This window comes from Cyanistes caeruleus, chromosome 13 (assembly GCF_971803275.1).
Source record: "Cyanistes caeruleus chromosome 13, bCyaCae1.hap1.1, whole genome shotgun sequence".
NCBI lineage: Eukaryota > Metazoa > Chordata > Aves > Passeriformes > Paridae > Cyanistes > Cyanistes caeruleus.
In genome coordinates this window covers 17,079,934-17,094,711 of record NC_141713.1, presented here as the reverse complement: position 1 = coordinate 17,094,711, position 14,778 = coordinate 17,079,934, and the positions used below count along the sequence as shown (strand labels likewise).

At 41.3% G+C, this 14,778-nt stretch overlaps 1 protein-coding gene across 1 annotated transcript; it reads right to left on the bottom strand.

Annotated features, from left to right (window-relative positions):
• Window positions 1–795: 795 nt before the first annotated feature.
• On the bottom strand, window positions 796–14,556 carry CRABP1 (cellular retinoic acid binding protein 1). Its single transcript, XM_086849336.1, has 4 exons — window positions 13,709–14,556; window positions 13,065–13,243; window positions 10,321–10,434; window positions 796–1,098 (listed from the first exon to the last, which is right to left on the bottom strand). Exons 1-4 carry the CDS (start codon window positions 13,776–13,778, stop codon window positions 1,048–1,050), a joined length of 414 nt encoding a protein of 137 aa, XP_086705462.1. The 5' UTR covers window positions 13,779–14,556; the 3' UTR covers window positions 796–1,047.
• Window positions 14,557–14,778: the final 222 nt, after the last annotated feature.

Genomic DNA, 14,778 nt, shown 5'->3' with positions numbered 1-14,778 from the left:
GAATCTCATACTTGATAGTGCTGCAGCCAGAACTCTGAGCCAGAATAAATACATTAAATTTAGTGTTTCTTTCATTTTTGAGCTATTGCCCTGGTTTGTGAAACACTTAGTTGCTCAAAGAATGAAAGGTCAAATCACCAGAAGTGAGAGTTGTTACATGGAGGGGGAGCGAAGCCATTGGAAATTCTCATCACAGGTGAGAAGGTAGGAGAAAATCAGCATTTCTCAGCTTTATTTCTCTTATGGCCAAAACAAGTAAAGTCTGTCAGATTCTTCTGGCTCTCTGGTCAGGCCTGAGGTGCTTGGATGTGATGACAACAAGTGTTAGTCATGATCACAATGTTATTTGTCCTGTAGATGCAGCTGGGTTTTGTATTTGGATACTGTGTGTCTCAACAGGGAAGTTTGGGCATTCTTCAGAGACACAGCAGGAAAGGGAAGAGACCTCACCTTGTTTTGTCTGGTTCAGCTGATCCCAGCAATCACAGTGTACACTAATTATTCCTTAACAGGGAGGAAGAGAGAACGAGAGAGAGAGGAGAAAGAAGGAGAGAGGACAGGAAGAAGGAAAGAAGCAGAGCTCTGGGATCAAGAGAGCAGCCTGCAGCTCTGTGAAAGGCCTTGCCATCCACTTGCTCTCCATCCCTTTGTGATGCCCTAGGAGGTGTTCCCTGACAGTTCAGGATCTGCCTACAGCAAGGAAACTCCACACTGACTTCAGCAGAGGGGAAAAAGTGTTTCAGTCCTAACCAAAGCACTGCTGGCTTTTCAATTAAAAACACCCCCAAACAGCTGTGAGTTATGCCCAATAAGTTTAATAACTGAGGAAACCATAGCAAGTGACAACTACAAAATACAAAGCAGACATGAAAATTGATGGCATTCAAAGTGGGAAGGGATAGTGTCTGAAATGAAAACTGAAAGCAAAACACACAAGATATAACACACATGGTCACATACAATACCGCATTAGTAATAGCACACACAGATACTCCTTATACTGGGGGTTTTCACACTTCATCCCAGATGACAAGTAAATTGATGTTTTTACTCTCTTACATAAATTCTCGTGCACACAACATCATCAGCACCAAAGGTCTGGAAAATAAATAAAAATCAATCAGAAGAGATAGAACCAGCAAACATTTAACATAATTTCAAAGTGTTATTTTTACTAAAGTAACTAGTTCTATAGCAGAAATACTTTTTCTTATGTCTTTTGACAGATGAGAGAAAAGAAAAAAGTAATTTTGAAGGAGGAATGCAATGTAAATGACCTGTTTTTCATGGCAGGATGGATTTTGTCAGAATGATAAATGATGCATAAATTCTCTTTTTCTGTAGTTTCTTGTCATGAATTGATAAATAAACATGAGAAAATAAAGTGAATTTGGAATGTACTGTTGTTATATTTAGAAACAGTTGCAGCACTTTGAACTAGAAATGCTGAGGGTGAAATTCAGATGGCACGTTCCAAAGGTATTCTTTGATATTTGCAGATATAAATCCAAGCAGGCAAATGAAGTCATTGGAGGAAAGATGCAGACCAGGAGAATGTACACCTGTAAATATAATGTTGCTGCAAGCAGCTGACAGCCCATGCTGGGACACCAAACACTCTCTTCTGGAGAGTGGGCAGTGTCACTGACAATCTTCCTTCAGGAGGACACTGTGCCCTTAACCAGTGAGTTTGTTATCCATGATAAGGAGCTGGAATGCCCTAGAGATTATCAGGACATGTAGGCAGGACAGTGATTGTAGGACTGCCTGAGAAAGACAACTGAATCCCAAAGTGTTTGTATGCAAGTTCAGGTCTGGCAGGCTAAAATTTAAGCAATTAAGCATGAAGGAAACAATAGGGACAAGAGTGAGGAAGTAGAGACTGCAAAAAACTTCACATTCAGCTATGCTGACAGAAGGTTTTGAGCTCAGCACTAACAAGCTCTGAGGTGGGATGTCTGGCTGCAGTCACTGCCAAGGTCTCACTGAAAAGCATGCATTAAGAGCTACCCCAGTGCATTATGAAAATTCAGCTGGGCTATTTGTTTTAATGCTTTCTACACATGTTTTGGCCAATACTTTGGAAAGACTTAGCTTTAAAATTCTGGCTTATATTTTGTTCACTTTGTTGGGGACACAAGTCTACTAGTATTTTGGAGATACAGACTTTGTTTTTATGCATATCAATATCATATCAGTGCTTAATATATATTTTTATATTATACATGAATACATCTGAAAATGAACATTAAAGATATGGATAGTTCTCTAATGTCCACAGCACCAGCTGCAAATACCCTTATTATGTCTTCCTTCGAAATTTCCAAATTATCCACAAAGGCAAAATTATTTCAGCAGGAGCTTTGCCAGAGAGAGGAGGTAAGAGTCAAGACCATCCAGGGCTCAAGGTTTTCTGTGGAGACTGTAAGACCCTTGCAGCAGTGATTGTCTTTCACATTCAGGCACTGCTAAGCACAGGGAGGTTTGGGTCCCCTGCTGCTACTTCAACACAAATGATAAACAGCAGTAAAACAGTTCCTGTGTAATGTTCTCCCAGAGCTGGCACAGCCCCAGTCTGGAGCTGCACAGCCATGCAGCCACCCCGTGAGATGGGAGTGGGTACCACATCAGCCAGCTCTAATGAGAAAGGCTGCAGCAGCAGTTTGCCAAAACTCATATAACCTCCCTGACAAATTTATGTCTGTTCTTTTAGGGAAGAGGGAAACTCCTTCCTCTAAAGCTGTGCAGCAGCAGTTATTCTCAGAACAGATCATCATTTCTGTTGAGAAGGAACACTGCAGGGAAGAGTAGGTTGAAATAGATGTGATTCATACTGCAAGGGAGCCACTGTAGATCTGAGTGTCTGAAATTGCAGTGTCCAGTTCTAAGACTGTGCTCCTGGGCAGAGCTTGCTCCTAAGACATCAGTGTAGTCTGACTGGCAGCTTCCCTGGAAGATTCACAGGAGGGAGTGTGGAAATAAAGATTAACATTTGTGGAGGAAGAAAAATGACATAAGACTTTCTGGGAAAGCTCAGTAGCATGGGTGAGTGGCAGCACGCAGATCGACTGCTGCGCGCTCAGAGAGTCACAGCTCAGTGTGTTTGTGACACAGGACACAGGATCCTCATTTTGTACTTCCAACATCCAGCTCCAGCTAGACTTCTGGACTTCTGAAAATTTCAGGCAAAGGACTACATTCAAATTAATCTGGACAGAAATCATGTGCAGAAAATATGGACATATTCAGGGAACCCAAATTTAAAAAAATCAAATGCTACATACAAGGACTCCTCAACACACCAGTCTCACAGTCTGGAAAACCACTATTATTTAACACAATAATGTCTTTAAATCTAGACTGCAAAGAGATAGAAATCAAGCAAAGCACAATTACAATTATTCTGGAGTACCATGTAATCACTGGGCACTTCTAAAACAACCAACATCCTTTCCTTGAAGACCCACCTTCATGTGGCTTCTGTCCTGTTTCAAGAATAAGCTGCATTTTTTAGCACTTAGATTTCATACCTAATACACATTCAGATGATTAACAATGTAATTGAAGCACATAAATAAAGGGCTTTATTGTCACAGTTATGTACAGGTTTAAATGTGGACTTAAACAAAAGGTGTGTTCCTATCTTACTGTGACTATCATTTGTTAATAAAACTCCACTCAGTGTTACTAAAGAAAACAAGGAGGAACATGTTCAAACTTGCTGCATTCTTTTCCTGTGGTAACTCACAGAAATGTCTAATGTACAGCTGGGCCCAAGGTAAGGGAAGGATCCAAATCCAAAGGGTGTTATTCCTCTATTCTTCACACTTAAATCCTTCTATTCGGTGATAGGATAAAGCAGTTTAGTGTCTGTGGTTCTAATTCTAGACTCAAAAGAAGTGATAGTTCCTATTCAAATAATCAGACTTTAAAGATTTCCATGACCCAAAGCAGTAGAACTTCCAAATGAAAAGAGAATGAGCAATTTGGTGGTGAAGTTCCATCAGAGCAATTCAAAAAAGGTGCAATACTACCAAAACATAATTCAAATGTAATAAAAAGATGCAGGATTTCCAAACACCACCTTCTCATTGGCTTGGAAAGATCCCATTTATCTCATAAAATGCTACAAGGCAAGGCTTCTATCTAAATCTAAAATAGGATTTTAAATGTGCAACGACTGCAAATTAAAGAATTGTTTTCTTCTCTTAGCTTGTCATAATCTGTAGCTAAGAGTCCAAAGGCACACTGCAAACAAAGCCCTTTGCAGGGGGATAATCCAATAAATTGACCTCTCTCAGTTCACTCAAAATCTGATGACCACTGACATCATGAGAGATTAAAAGAGAATTACAGGGCAGTAATATATTTCTGTAGGAGCAAATCTGCTTTTTGAAGGCCTTCTTTATAAACATTTGCTGAGGAGCCTTTGTGGTAAGTGGAGCACACAGTATAATGTGGAAGAGTGTCATTGAAACAATCACCTGGGAAAGATCACTTCTGCCAGTGTATACAAAAATCCCTTTAGCTGCTCATGACTAATCAAAATGCAGAGGCAATTTACAAAAGAAGACAGAATCCATCAGCAAACTGATGGAGAAAAGAAGGTATTACTAAATGAATCCTCAGAAAAGGCTTTGTCCACATGCAAATTTCCATCTATTTATCTAGAGTAAAGATATAAATTTTCACAACGATAGCATGTTGCTTATTTCCATTCTCCTCCCTACTCCCATAATATTTTAGAAAAGAAGTTTATCCTTACAAGGCCATACTCACTGAATGTGCAGCCTCCCTTTCAAACTTGGCTATTAATAGCAAATCACCCAATACACAACCTCATGCTCCTCAGGATATCAATTGACAGCACCATGCAAAATTAGGTGATTTCTCAAGGAGCCTAAATGTCAGTATTGGTGTTTGAGCACTGCTATATGACACAATTTCCTCAAAGCCAAGCAGCAAACGAATGGCAGAGACCTGAGACAATGGCATCTCTCCGTTATAGCTGAATGCCAAGTGCACAGAGGACATCTAAGCTACAAGTGATATTACAAAAGGCTGCATTCAGGATTGGGTGCAGCCAAAATGCAAATGGGCTTTGGCTTCTTTCTTTGTTTGGGATGTGATCCAGACAAGGCTGTAGTAGTGAGCAGGGGCTGTAGATCCCTAAGCTCCCTTGTAAATCTGCTCATGGCAAAGAGTAAATTAAAGCATTAGGTCCATGCAACACACACACATGCATTATTACAGGCTTCTGAACTTCTGTCAAGGCTGCTGTAATGAAGACAGCAGCAACCCTCTCAATCTGAGCCTGATATGACTCGACCCTTCTTTTGATAATTGATTTTATATAAGATCATTCTCCAGAAGTTATAGAAAAGTTAAACTCTTAGGTAGTTTGACACTGTTTGGTACAAGGCTTAGGCACATCATGCATTTCAGCATTCTGCTACAAAATCTCTTTCCAAATCTGCATTGACCCTTCTTACCTACTGTTTAATTTCAGAAGCCAGCAAAATCATTTTTAAAATGTTCACTCACTCATCTAGGCTCCACAGTTCACCAGGTTTAATCAGCTATGGCACGATTTTTCTGAGGAGGGAATGTAGCATAGAAACCATGCTTGAACCCCCACCAATGTTCTGCTCTTTGACCCTTGCTACAATTGATTCTGAGAACCCCTGTGTGATAGGTGAACTGTGTAAAATGTGCTCAGAGGCTGTTTTTAAAGCCCTCCTCCAGTAATCATCCACTTTAAAATGTTTGTGTGTTACAGATTAAACTTAAATCTATAGAAGCATGAGCAGCCATGAAAGCAGCAATGTAGCTAAAGTTAATTTGAATATAAATGTCTCTTTGAATAGCCAATATTTGTAAGCAGCATCTTTTAACTTTGCAAAGAGCAACCTTTTGTTCTTCTGACTTACATAAGTGATTGATAGCTCATTAATGTCCCTGACAAAAACACACTGCAACAACAAAAGCATTATGAGTATAATAAAGAGAAGAAAAGGCACTTAATTCTAGATCACAAATTTCAAACACATAAAAGAAATACATATTTTCATGTTATATTCTCATCTTGATTGCTCAAATGCTAATCCAAATATAGTTTATCAATGTAGAGTTGAAAATACAGATATCCTGACTCTGTGTATGCATTACAATCCTAAAGTACAATACAACATAAAGATACAGTCAAGACAAATAAATGTGGACTTTGGTGGGGAATTACCCTTTTCACCCTCCCTTGCTTGAACATTCCATGTAGTTTTTATCTACATTGTTCAATAATTCTAAAAATGCAGCGCTGAAATCCCAGCAAGTGCAGCCCAGCAAGATTAGAATAAACAGCTCTGTCTGATAAAAGAAGTTGCAGTGCTCTAGTTTAAGATCAATGTTCAAATTTTCAGACCATCTTTTTTATAAAGCAGAACTTGATCCTCCTTCCCTTCCTTGGCTGAAAGAATTCTTTTTCTAACAGGACTTTGGGCCTACATCTGTCATTGTATGAGACAAATATTATTTATCTACTAATAAAAGCAGTTTATTCTCTATGCTTCAAGGAGCTAAGGAGAACTGAAGGCAACTGAAGGTAAAGGAAACCTTTGCTAACTAAATAGTATATTCTCTGTATCTGTGTTCCAGAGAACATGATGTGACTTGGAAGACCATCATTTTACTCCAAGGAAATATCTTTGAAGAACATAAGGAATTCTTCTGCCAGGATGCAAGAAAGATTGAAAATTATTGAGTAATATGGTTTCTATTTTAGCTCTGTGGTAGTCATGGCAAGTAAACACCGATTTTTTTTTATTATTATATGGGCTAATAAATTAATTTTATTTAATAAGATATGTTGGAGAGAAAAAGATATCCTTACACTAGGAAAATACCATAATTAAATGGATCCCCTAAGCAATGCATCATTTTAGATCAAAATTATTTGGCAAAGCACCAACATTTATGCAGCCAACAGAGTAAAGCTAATTCCTTACCCCTGCCTCCTACCCCAAGCCTTTCTTCAATTCATGCCTCAGTCTAACACAGTTTTCATCCTTTCTTGCAACTTCTTTCAAACAGGGTATGACTTTTCTTGATTTCTTCTGCAAATGCATCTAATAGTGAATGAGAAATCTCAAGACTTCTTGAAAGATTTTTTTGGATGGAGAAACAGAAGCAGAGCCTTACTGAAGCACATCAGGGAGAATGAAGGAACAGAAAAGATTTGTTAGGTAAGCAGGGAGATTTGAGAAGTGTGAAGATGGGAATTGTTAAATATTTGAAGCAATAAGGGCAGCAAAACTGAACAAGAATGAATTTCAGGTCCTACAGATTCCTAAGAGAGTTCTGAGGGTAGAAGAAGAAAGAAGACAGAGATCTCATCTTCTCATTGTGATATTGAAGAAGTAAGATGTAAGTGGGGGTTTCCAAACTCAGACCCAAAAAAATTTCCCAAGCATAAAATAAAATAATCTAATATTGAATCTTTGTTCACTGTAGTGATGAAAAACCCAAAGACAGTGGAGAGACAAGAGATCAAAAGAGTCTTCTCACTAAGGGTCCTTATTCCTACCTTGTTCCCTTTTATAGCTGCTGAACACACCTCAGCCAATCACTTCAAATAGTTTAACTTCTAAAGCCCAATTCCCTGAAGGAACGTTCTAGAGCTTTAAAATTAGGGACCACAGACAAGAGAAAAGTAGCTAATCCTCTTCTGTCTCCAAACAGTAGAACTTTTTGTTGTCTCCCAGAAGGGTTCATTTTGGCCATTTCAGCTTCTGCAAAGGACCAGAGGTCTCACACCACCATTACTCCCAGAAACACCTCATTGCTGAGCTTTGGACTGTCAGATCTTTAACATCAACCCATGTATTTAAAAGATCCGTACATTTAGTCCCACCAAATGTCATGAGGGCTTGAAAATGTTTGTCCTGAGGACCAATTACTGTCATTATAATTAATAAAGCAAAAGAGGCCACTATGCTCAAAGAGGTAGGAGAATGAAACTGTATATCATATTGAATAGTAAAAAACACAGAAAGAATGATCTGGATCATTGGAAACAAATACCAAATTTTCATAATGGCCACAGTAAAATCACACATTGCAACCAATGAACGTAATTCCAGCTTGCCAGAGACAGGAAGGGGAAATGGAAACCAGAAAAGAATTAACAAAGCCTTTGCATATAAATCAGGATCATTTTAGGCAAGAGTAGGGAGATTAAATCACTGTAATGTCAGGTGCTAGATTGCTAACAAAACAGTACATGCCATTCTGGTTTTCTTAATTTAGGAGGGAAATTGGTAAATTGGACAGGGCTAAAAAAGCACTCAAATAATGATTCAATGAAAGCTGTATTTACATCAAAAGACTTAAGGTTTTCCAGTGGATTAGTTCCACAGTCTGAAAGTTCTTCCAAGAGGTGGCTTGATCAGTGGTGTTAAGAGAACTATATGCAATAACAAATTTTAGGCATATTATTTAGGTTCTTTCAGACACCATATGTAATGACTGGAAGTTGAATCTACACTTACACAGATTAAAAGAAATGTGTATATTTTAAGGCAAGGAAATTACCAGTAAACCAATTTATTGAAAGTTCTGAGTTCCTATAAATGGAAATGTTTTAATAAGAAGCAAGTTGTTCTAATTTGTATCCTAACTGGAAAAATAATTAATTCAGAAAAATTCAACAGACTGTATTAAAAAAGAAAACATGTTTAGTGGCTTTAAATCTTTGAATCCCTCTGGTATCTTATCCATCTTCATTATTCTTCCCCAGCAGGGTAAGTTCACATTGCTGCTTGCAGGAGGCAATTGTATTATGAGCAGCTTTCGTGCTTTGCTTGGAGCAGCGCACTTTATTTAACAGCTGCCTCATCAGCTTGTTGCTTAAATAAAAAGCTACAGAAATGTATTGTTAGAAAGCTCAAAAAGTTATAGTTGAGAATATATTTTGTCCACTGCATTTCACCTAAAGATGCAAAGCAGAGATCAAAGTACTTTGCCTCCTAAAGTTTTGTGATAATATAAAGAATTCCAGTGTTTGAGTAAAAAAAATTATGCAGCACTGGAGTATTCATTCATTAGAAACCAGTGTGATTTCACTAACAGCACACATCCTCATAAGGGGTGGGTGAACAGTTCCAAAGTGTCTGGGATAATATTAACACCTTAGAAGCTTATTGTTTATACTTGGTTAGGTTTGGGTTTTTGTTTCAGATGCAATCTTAAAAACAGAACTCCATCTGCTTTGGAGAAACACTGGGGAGGCTGTTGGTTTGTTAAAGTGCAGAGGTTTAGTTAGTGTGACAGCTCAAAACAAAACCTCCCTGCTTCGAGTTTTCTTACCCACCACTCCAGGAGCCTGTCTTCCACGTCCAAACGGATGAGGCGTAACAATTTAATCAACTATTTATCCAGAATTCACTAGCAAGAACATGTGCAATGAAATGATTCTGAACTCGAGCTGAACTGTGCTGGTGTGTCTTTACTCAGGTGTGGATACTGGTAAATTAATGTGGAGTGACCAATGAGGAAAGATGCAGCGAAGAGAGCTCTAACAGAAGTACAATCTGAATAAACAAGCTGTGCATGACTGAGGGCAGGCACAGCCAGGAGGTTGCAGAGGTGCTGCTCAGAATGCCCACAGTCAGCCTGCTGCCAGATGGAAGCTCACACACCACTGGGGGGGTGTTGGCTGACAGCAAATGCACAAATCTCTGTATTTTTAAGAAACTCATGAAGACAATTCTGAATCTGACTCAGAGGTGATCAGGGAATTGGGGAAGGTGACAGAGATACAGGAGAATAATTTTTTTCGTATTTTTCATAAACAGAAGGGATTAAAGCATGCTAACAACATGCATATCTTTCCTGCTATATACCATGTGACCATGGATAAGAAGCAACATTATGCACATGCCTAAAAAGAAGATTCTCCAGAAATTAGGTCAAATGCCTTGATCTCACTTTCACCAGAGAAAATCTGCAATAAAGCAAGCAAATTCTTTGATGATGCTGTAAATTTACAGAGCAGAAGTGGCCAACTTGTGATTATTCTATCAGTTCAAGTATGGTGAAAGTTTTAACAATCAAATGCAAGTCAGAATATGCATTTATCTCCATATGTTTTTAAACAAAAAATTAAAAGAAAGGAAAAAAAGCAATGTATTAATTGTAAGGCAGAGGATTATGAAAATGGAAATCTTCCAGATGGATTTAAGTAAGGACAAACAATAACTCATACTATGTGGTAACAAAGAAGCCTGTTAATATGGTGCATGTATGGAGTGAATTCAAGGTTCTTACCAAAATCAGCTCATCATTAGCTAATTCTCGAGTCCAGTATGTTTTGGGACCATCTCCCTCGATAAGAGTTTGTTTGCAATAGATCTTGTTTTCATTCTCCCAAGTTGCCAAACTCTGCAGGCAAGAAAACCATTAGGAAATACATTAATTATATTCCCCAGCAGCACGAGACAGAGACAACAATGAGCAGTGAGAATAATTGCTCCTCTAAATGAGCAACACATAGATAAGTAAAGGCAAAGGAAAAATCATCAGTGGAAAGCGGTGAAACAAAAATCAAGGTGTGATGGGGAATTTTGGAAAGAGGTATATTAGTAACAAAGTAATTGCAAATGTCTTTTCAGTGTGAAGCCACTCAGTTTCCACCAAATGCTTGATGTTGAAAAGTGTCATTTAGGAATATGCTAATGTACTGTCTGCATTTCCAAGTATCCTTATACACATGTGATTTGATCTGACATGTTATTTATCACTACAAAGTCCCCTAAAAGTATAAACAATTGTATATATATCATGTTGTGGTCATAAATAATGCAGTATTTGTCACTTACAATCTTTCCTGCTCTGTGGCACTGTGCCAAGCTAACTGTAAACACATTGAGCTAACAAAGTAGAATAAATCACAGCTAAATTAAAGAAACATTGTTAGAATTCAAATGTTTGTGGCATTACTTTTTTAAGGTTGTGACTCTGGAGATTGAAATACCCTTGGGCATTTTCCAAAGCATTTGAATTTGAATAATGACTATGAAACCACTGAAAAATAAAAGAACCCCAAACTACACGATTTTGTTTACCTTTCACAAACAGGCAAGCCCTGACTCTGTTGCTTTTCACTTGAGCACTGAACTATTACTCCACAGTGCAATGGAACAGCTGTGCATAAAGATACCCTGTAGAGAATGTTCAAGTAGTTGCTTTATAACTACACAGGGGAGGCATTTATTAGTCTGTGTGTGTGCATATGTATGCCTAAATTCAAGTTAACACTTCTCAGACTTTCCAAGGGGGAAAAAACTCTTTACTTTGATTTAAAATTTAAAATTTTAAAATATTTTTCAAAACAATAGATTTTATAAGCCAACAAGCCTTCTCAAATGGCAGTTATAGAAGCTATGCCTTGAAGTACAACCACATATGATTCCCTCTTTGCACAAACAATGGATTAGTTGGCAGTATAAAACCCTCCACCCCATAAAGTATATGAAAATATATTACCAGTCAGCAGTTCTGCCAGATACTGCAAACTACATTCTGGGGTATTATTTTATTATCTGTCAGTTTCTGCTCTGTGGCCACATCTTGGTTATATACACACACAGCAGTACAACTTATTCCTGAGAGTGGACTATAAATAATTTCACGACACATGGAAAAAATTTACTACTTCACAAAACCCATTTCTTTCAATTTTTTCCAACTTTCATAGCTTACAGCCATAATTATTGGTTTTCCATCTGTAGAAATAAGTCCTTCTCTAGAAAGCGGGTCACATTTATCATATATGCATTATGTATGAATACCCTTTTGCCAAACAAGATAAATTAACAAAGCCAGTAACATTTCCTGGACAAACTGTTAAATATATGATAACTCATCCTAGAGAGCAAGTGGATGTCCTAAATATTCACTGATTCCCAGAATCTGCTTCCTTTTTCATAAATCTATGTTGACAGCAATTGCACTGAAGACTGTAAGCTCTGAATTCTTAACGATAAAAATGGTCTTAAAAAACAACCCAAGAATTAGGAGAGATCATATTTTGGAAAGTAGATTATTTCACCAACACTGGATACTTTTAAAACTGGATCCTCATTTGAGACTACGTTCCGATAATCTGTATTTGTATTTCTTTTGTAAGAGTTTTATATGTGTTTATATATATTTCTTTATAATTATGAGTAAACTGCTCAAAGAAAGCATAATTAACCCATGCCTTCAATAACAGTTTTCAAAACGCAGCTATGACCACCGCCCAGGTCCCTAAAGCTCAGATCCCACATATCTACACCAGCAAGAACCTGCTGTCAGATGCTGTCAACTTAAATCCCCCTTTATGGCCACAGAAGTGGTTACAAAGGTACAGGAGCAGGGTGTCACACACAGAATGAAGCCCAAAGCACTCCAGTGAATGCCCTCTAATGCACTTCTGCTCAAGGAGATGGTGTAACTGTGGCTGGTTCAATACCAGCTGAAAGCCTGTCTTACACTGTTAAAGAGCTGCCTATCAGCAAACTGGACATATGCACTTGGCAAGGGTGTGAAAGATGATTTCAGACCCAAACCACCAACAGCCTGTGGTCCTGCTTGAGAACTCACCTGATTCAATCTAGGACAAAAGCTGGGTCAGATTTATGCACTAAATCCTGACTCTTGAGGTCTCTCTTGCTCCACCATTTCCCATATTTCTGTCAGGGACAAAAGCTGGGGAGAGCTTTCCCTGCAGCTGAGGTCTTCAGGTGAGAGGGAAGCAAAAAACAGAACTAAACCCTTCCAAGCTGGAAACCAGATACCTGAACTCTCCTTTTGGGACTTGTCATCAGATTTCAGTTTTATCCCGAAAGACAGACAAGAGAAGTGGTGATCATCAAGAACCCCCTAGAGAACTTCTCTTAAGAAGAGGGTGGAGGACAGCAATGCCGCTGTCCGGGGACATGGGCAGCAGATGTGTTTGTCCCGTCTAGAAAGAACTTGGTAACACACATAGCCCCCACACACATGCACGTGCCCCAGTCTCCTCCTACCCTGCACTTTCGTCCATCCACCGTCTCCTCCTCAAAGCTCTCCCCGATTTTGAAGTTGATCTCAGTGGTGCGGACAGTGGTGGAAGTTTTGATGTAGAACTGGTCCCCGTCCTGGCGGATCTCTACGTGGGGTTTGGAGGCGGCTGCCACCGCCACTTTCCTGAGCATGGCATTGACACCTGGGCGAAGCGGGGAGGAAGCAGAGCTTGAAGTCGCCAGCCGTGCCCTCGGCTGACCTCGGCCAGCATCACGCCGATGGGGGAGCGGGGCGAGAGGCCGGGGCAGAGCGCGCAGCCCCACGGCACAGCTGCGGAGCTCGGGAGCTGCGGCGCTCCGGCAGGCTCCGCTCGGCACACGGGGCTCTCGCAGGGATCCCCGCGGCTGAACGCCGGGCCGGCGGCAGCCCAGCTCCCCAGGCAGGACCGCCGGAGCCCGTAGGTGGGGTGGGAACCGTGCCGTGCCTCGACCGCCCCTCCCCGGGTAGGACTCTGAGCCGTGCCCCGCACGGGCGGAAGCCTCTCCTGCCCGCGGCCGACGCTCGGAGCTCTCCCCGGACACACCGGGCACCGGAGCGCGGCTGCAGCTGCCACGCCGTGTCCCCTCCCGCGGGACACAGCCCTCTGCCCGGTTTCCCCGCGCCTCACCCAGCGCCTTGAGCAGCTCGTCGAAATTCTCGCTGCTCCTCATCTTCCAAGTGCCGGCGAAGTTGGGCATGGCGGGGCGGGCGCTGCGGAGGGCGACGGGGACGCGGCGCTGCTGCTCGCTCTCCGGCTCAGGCACCTTGTGAGTGGGGCGGACCGCGGCGGCAGCGGCAGGGAGAGCCGGGCACACCCACCCGGCCCTCCACCCCTTCCCCCGGGTCAGCACCACTCCGCCAGACAGCCGTCCCCCTCCCAGTCATGGCCATCCATCCATCCATCCATCCATCCATCCATCCATCCTGCCCTCTCCATCTATCACCGCTTGCCGCCTGCCTTGCAGGCTCCACAGCTGCCCCTCCTGGGGCTGCTCAAGAACGAGAGCCCGATTGTCACTCGTCCCACAAATGAGGTGGACAGTGAGGACTTGATGAAAAGCCCCAGAGGCAAGCAGGAAAGGCAGAGGGCAATCCAAGCAGGCGCGGTCTCTCCAGGCTCACGCTGCGCTGACCCCACCACGGCAAGGCCGAGGCACAGCAGCCCCTTCCACCGAGCCCCCCGCACGCACGGCTCTGCCAATCTGCCCTCAACACTGCTCACTGGGACTGCCAGCAGGTCCATGGGGTGCCAGGGAGCACGGCCCTTTCCAGCATAGGAAACTGCTGTAAGTAAGCTGTCATTGCCCTGAGCTGAGTCTCCCCTTGGAGAAGGGTGAAGGACAAAGATTCAAAATGCCTAAAGCGTTCCCCGGCCTCAGCCACACATTACCTCAGTGCTCTGTGGCACCGTTGGCAGCAGGAGGATGTAGGTGCAGAACTGGCATCAGGAAGAACAATGCCCGTGTAGGTCACAAGCTTTTATGGAGAAAGACAGCAAGCTATTTCACACTTAACACCAGTATGCTAAATATTTGAGTGCTGTTCTGAGCCTCTCATACCTTTCATGACCATTTGCATTGACTTTGCTTTGAATCCCTCAGCTTCAGATCAAAGATGCTAAATTAAAGTTCCTTATTGCAGCTATTTATCCACATGATAAAGTGGAACAGAATTTGACAGGTTAAGGCATATGGAGTT

Excerpts from the sequence above, each read along its gene's own strand:
- CRABP1 (XM_086849336.1), bottom strand. The coding sequence starts at position 13,778 with ATGCCCAACTTCGCCGGCACTTGGAAGATGAGGAGCAGCGAGAATTTC. Across the intron at positions 13,244-13,708 it reads CGAGCTGCTCAAGGCGCTGG|GTGTCAATGCCATGCTCAGG; the intron begins GTGAGGCGCGGG and ends CGCTTCGCCCAG. Across the intron at positions 1,099-10,320 it reads CTAATGATGAGCTGATTTTG|ACCTTTGGTGCTGATGATGT; the intron begins GTAAGAACCTTG and ends TTTATTTTCCAG.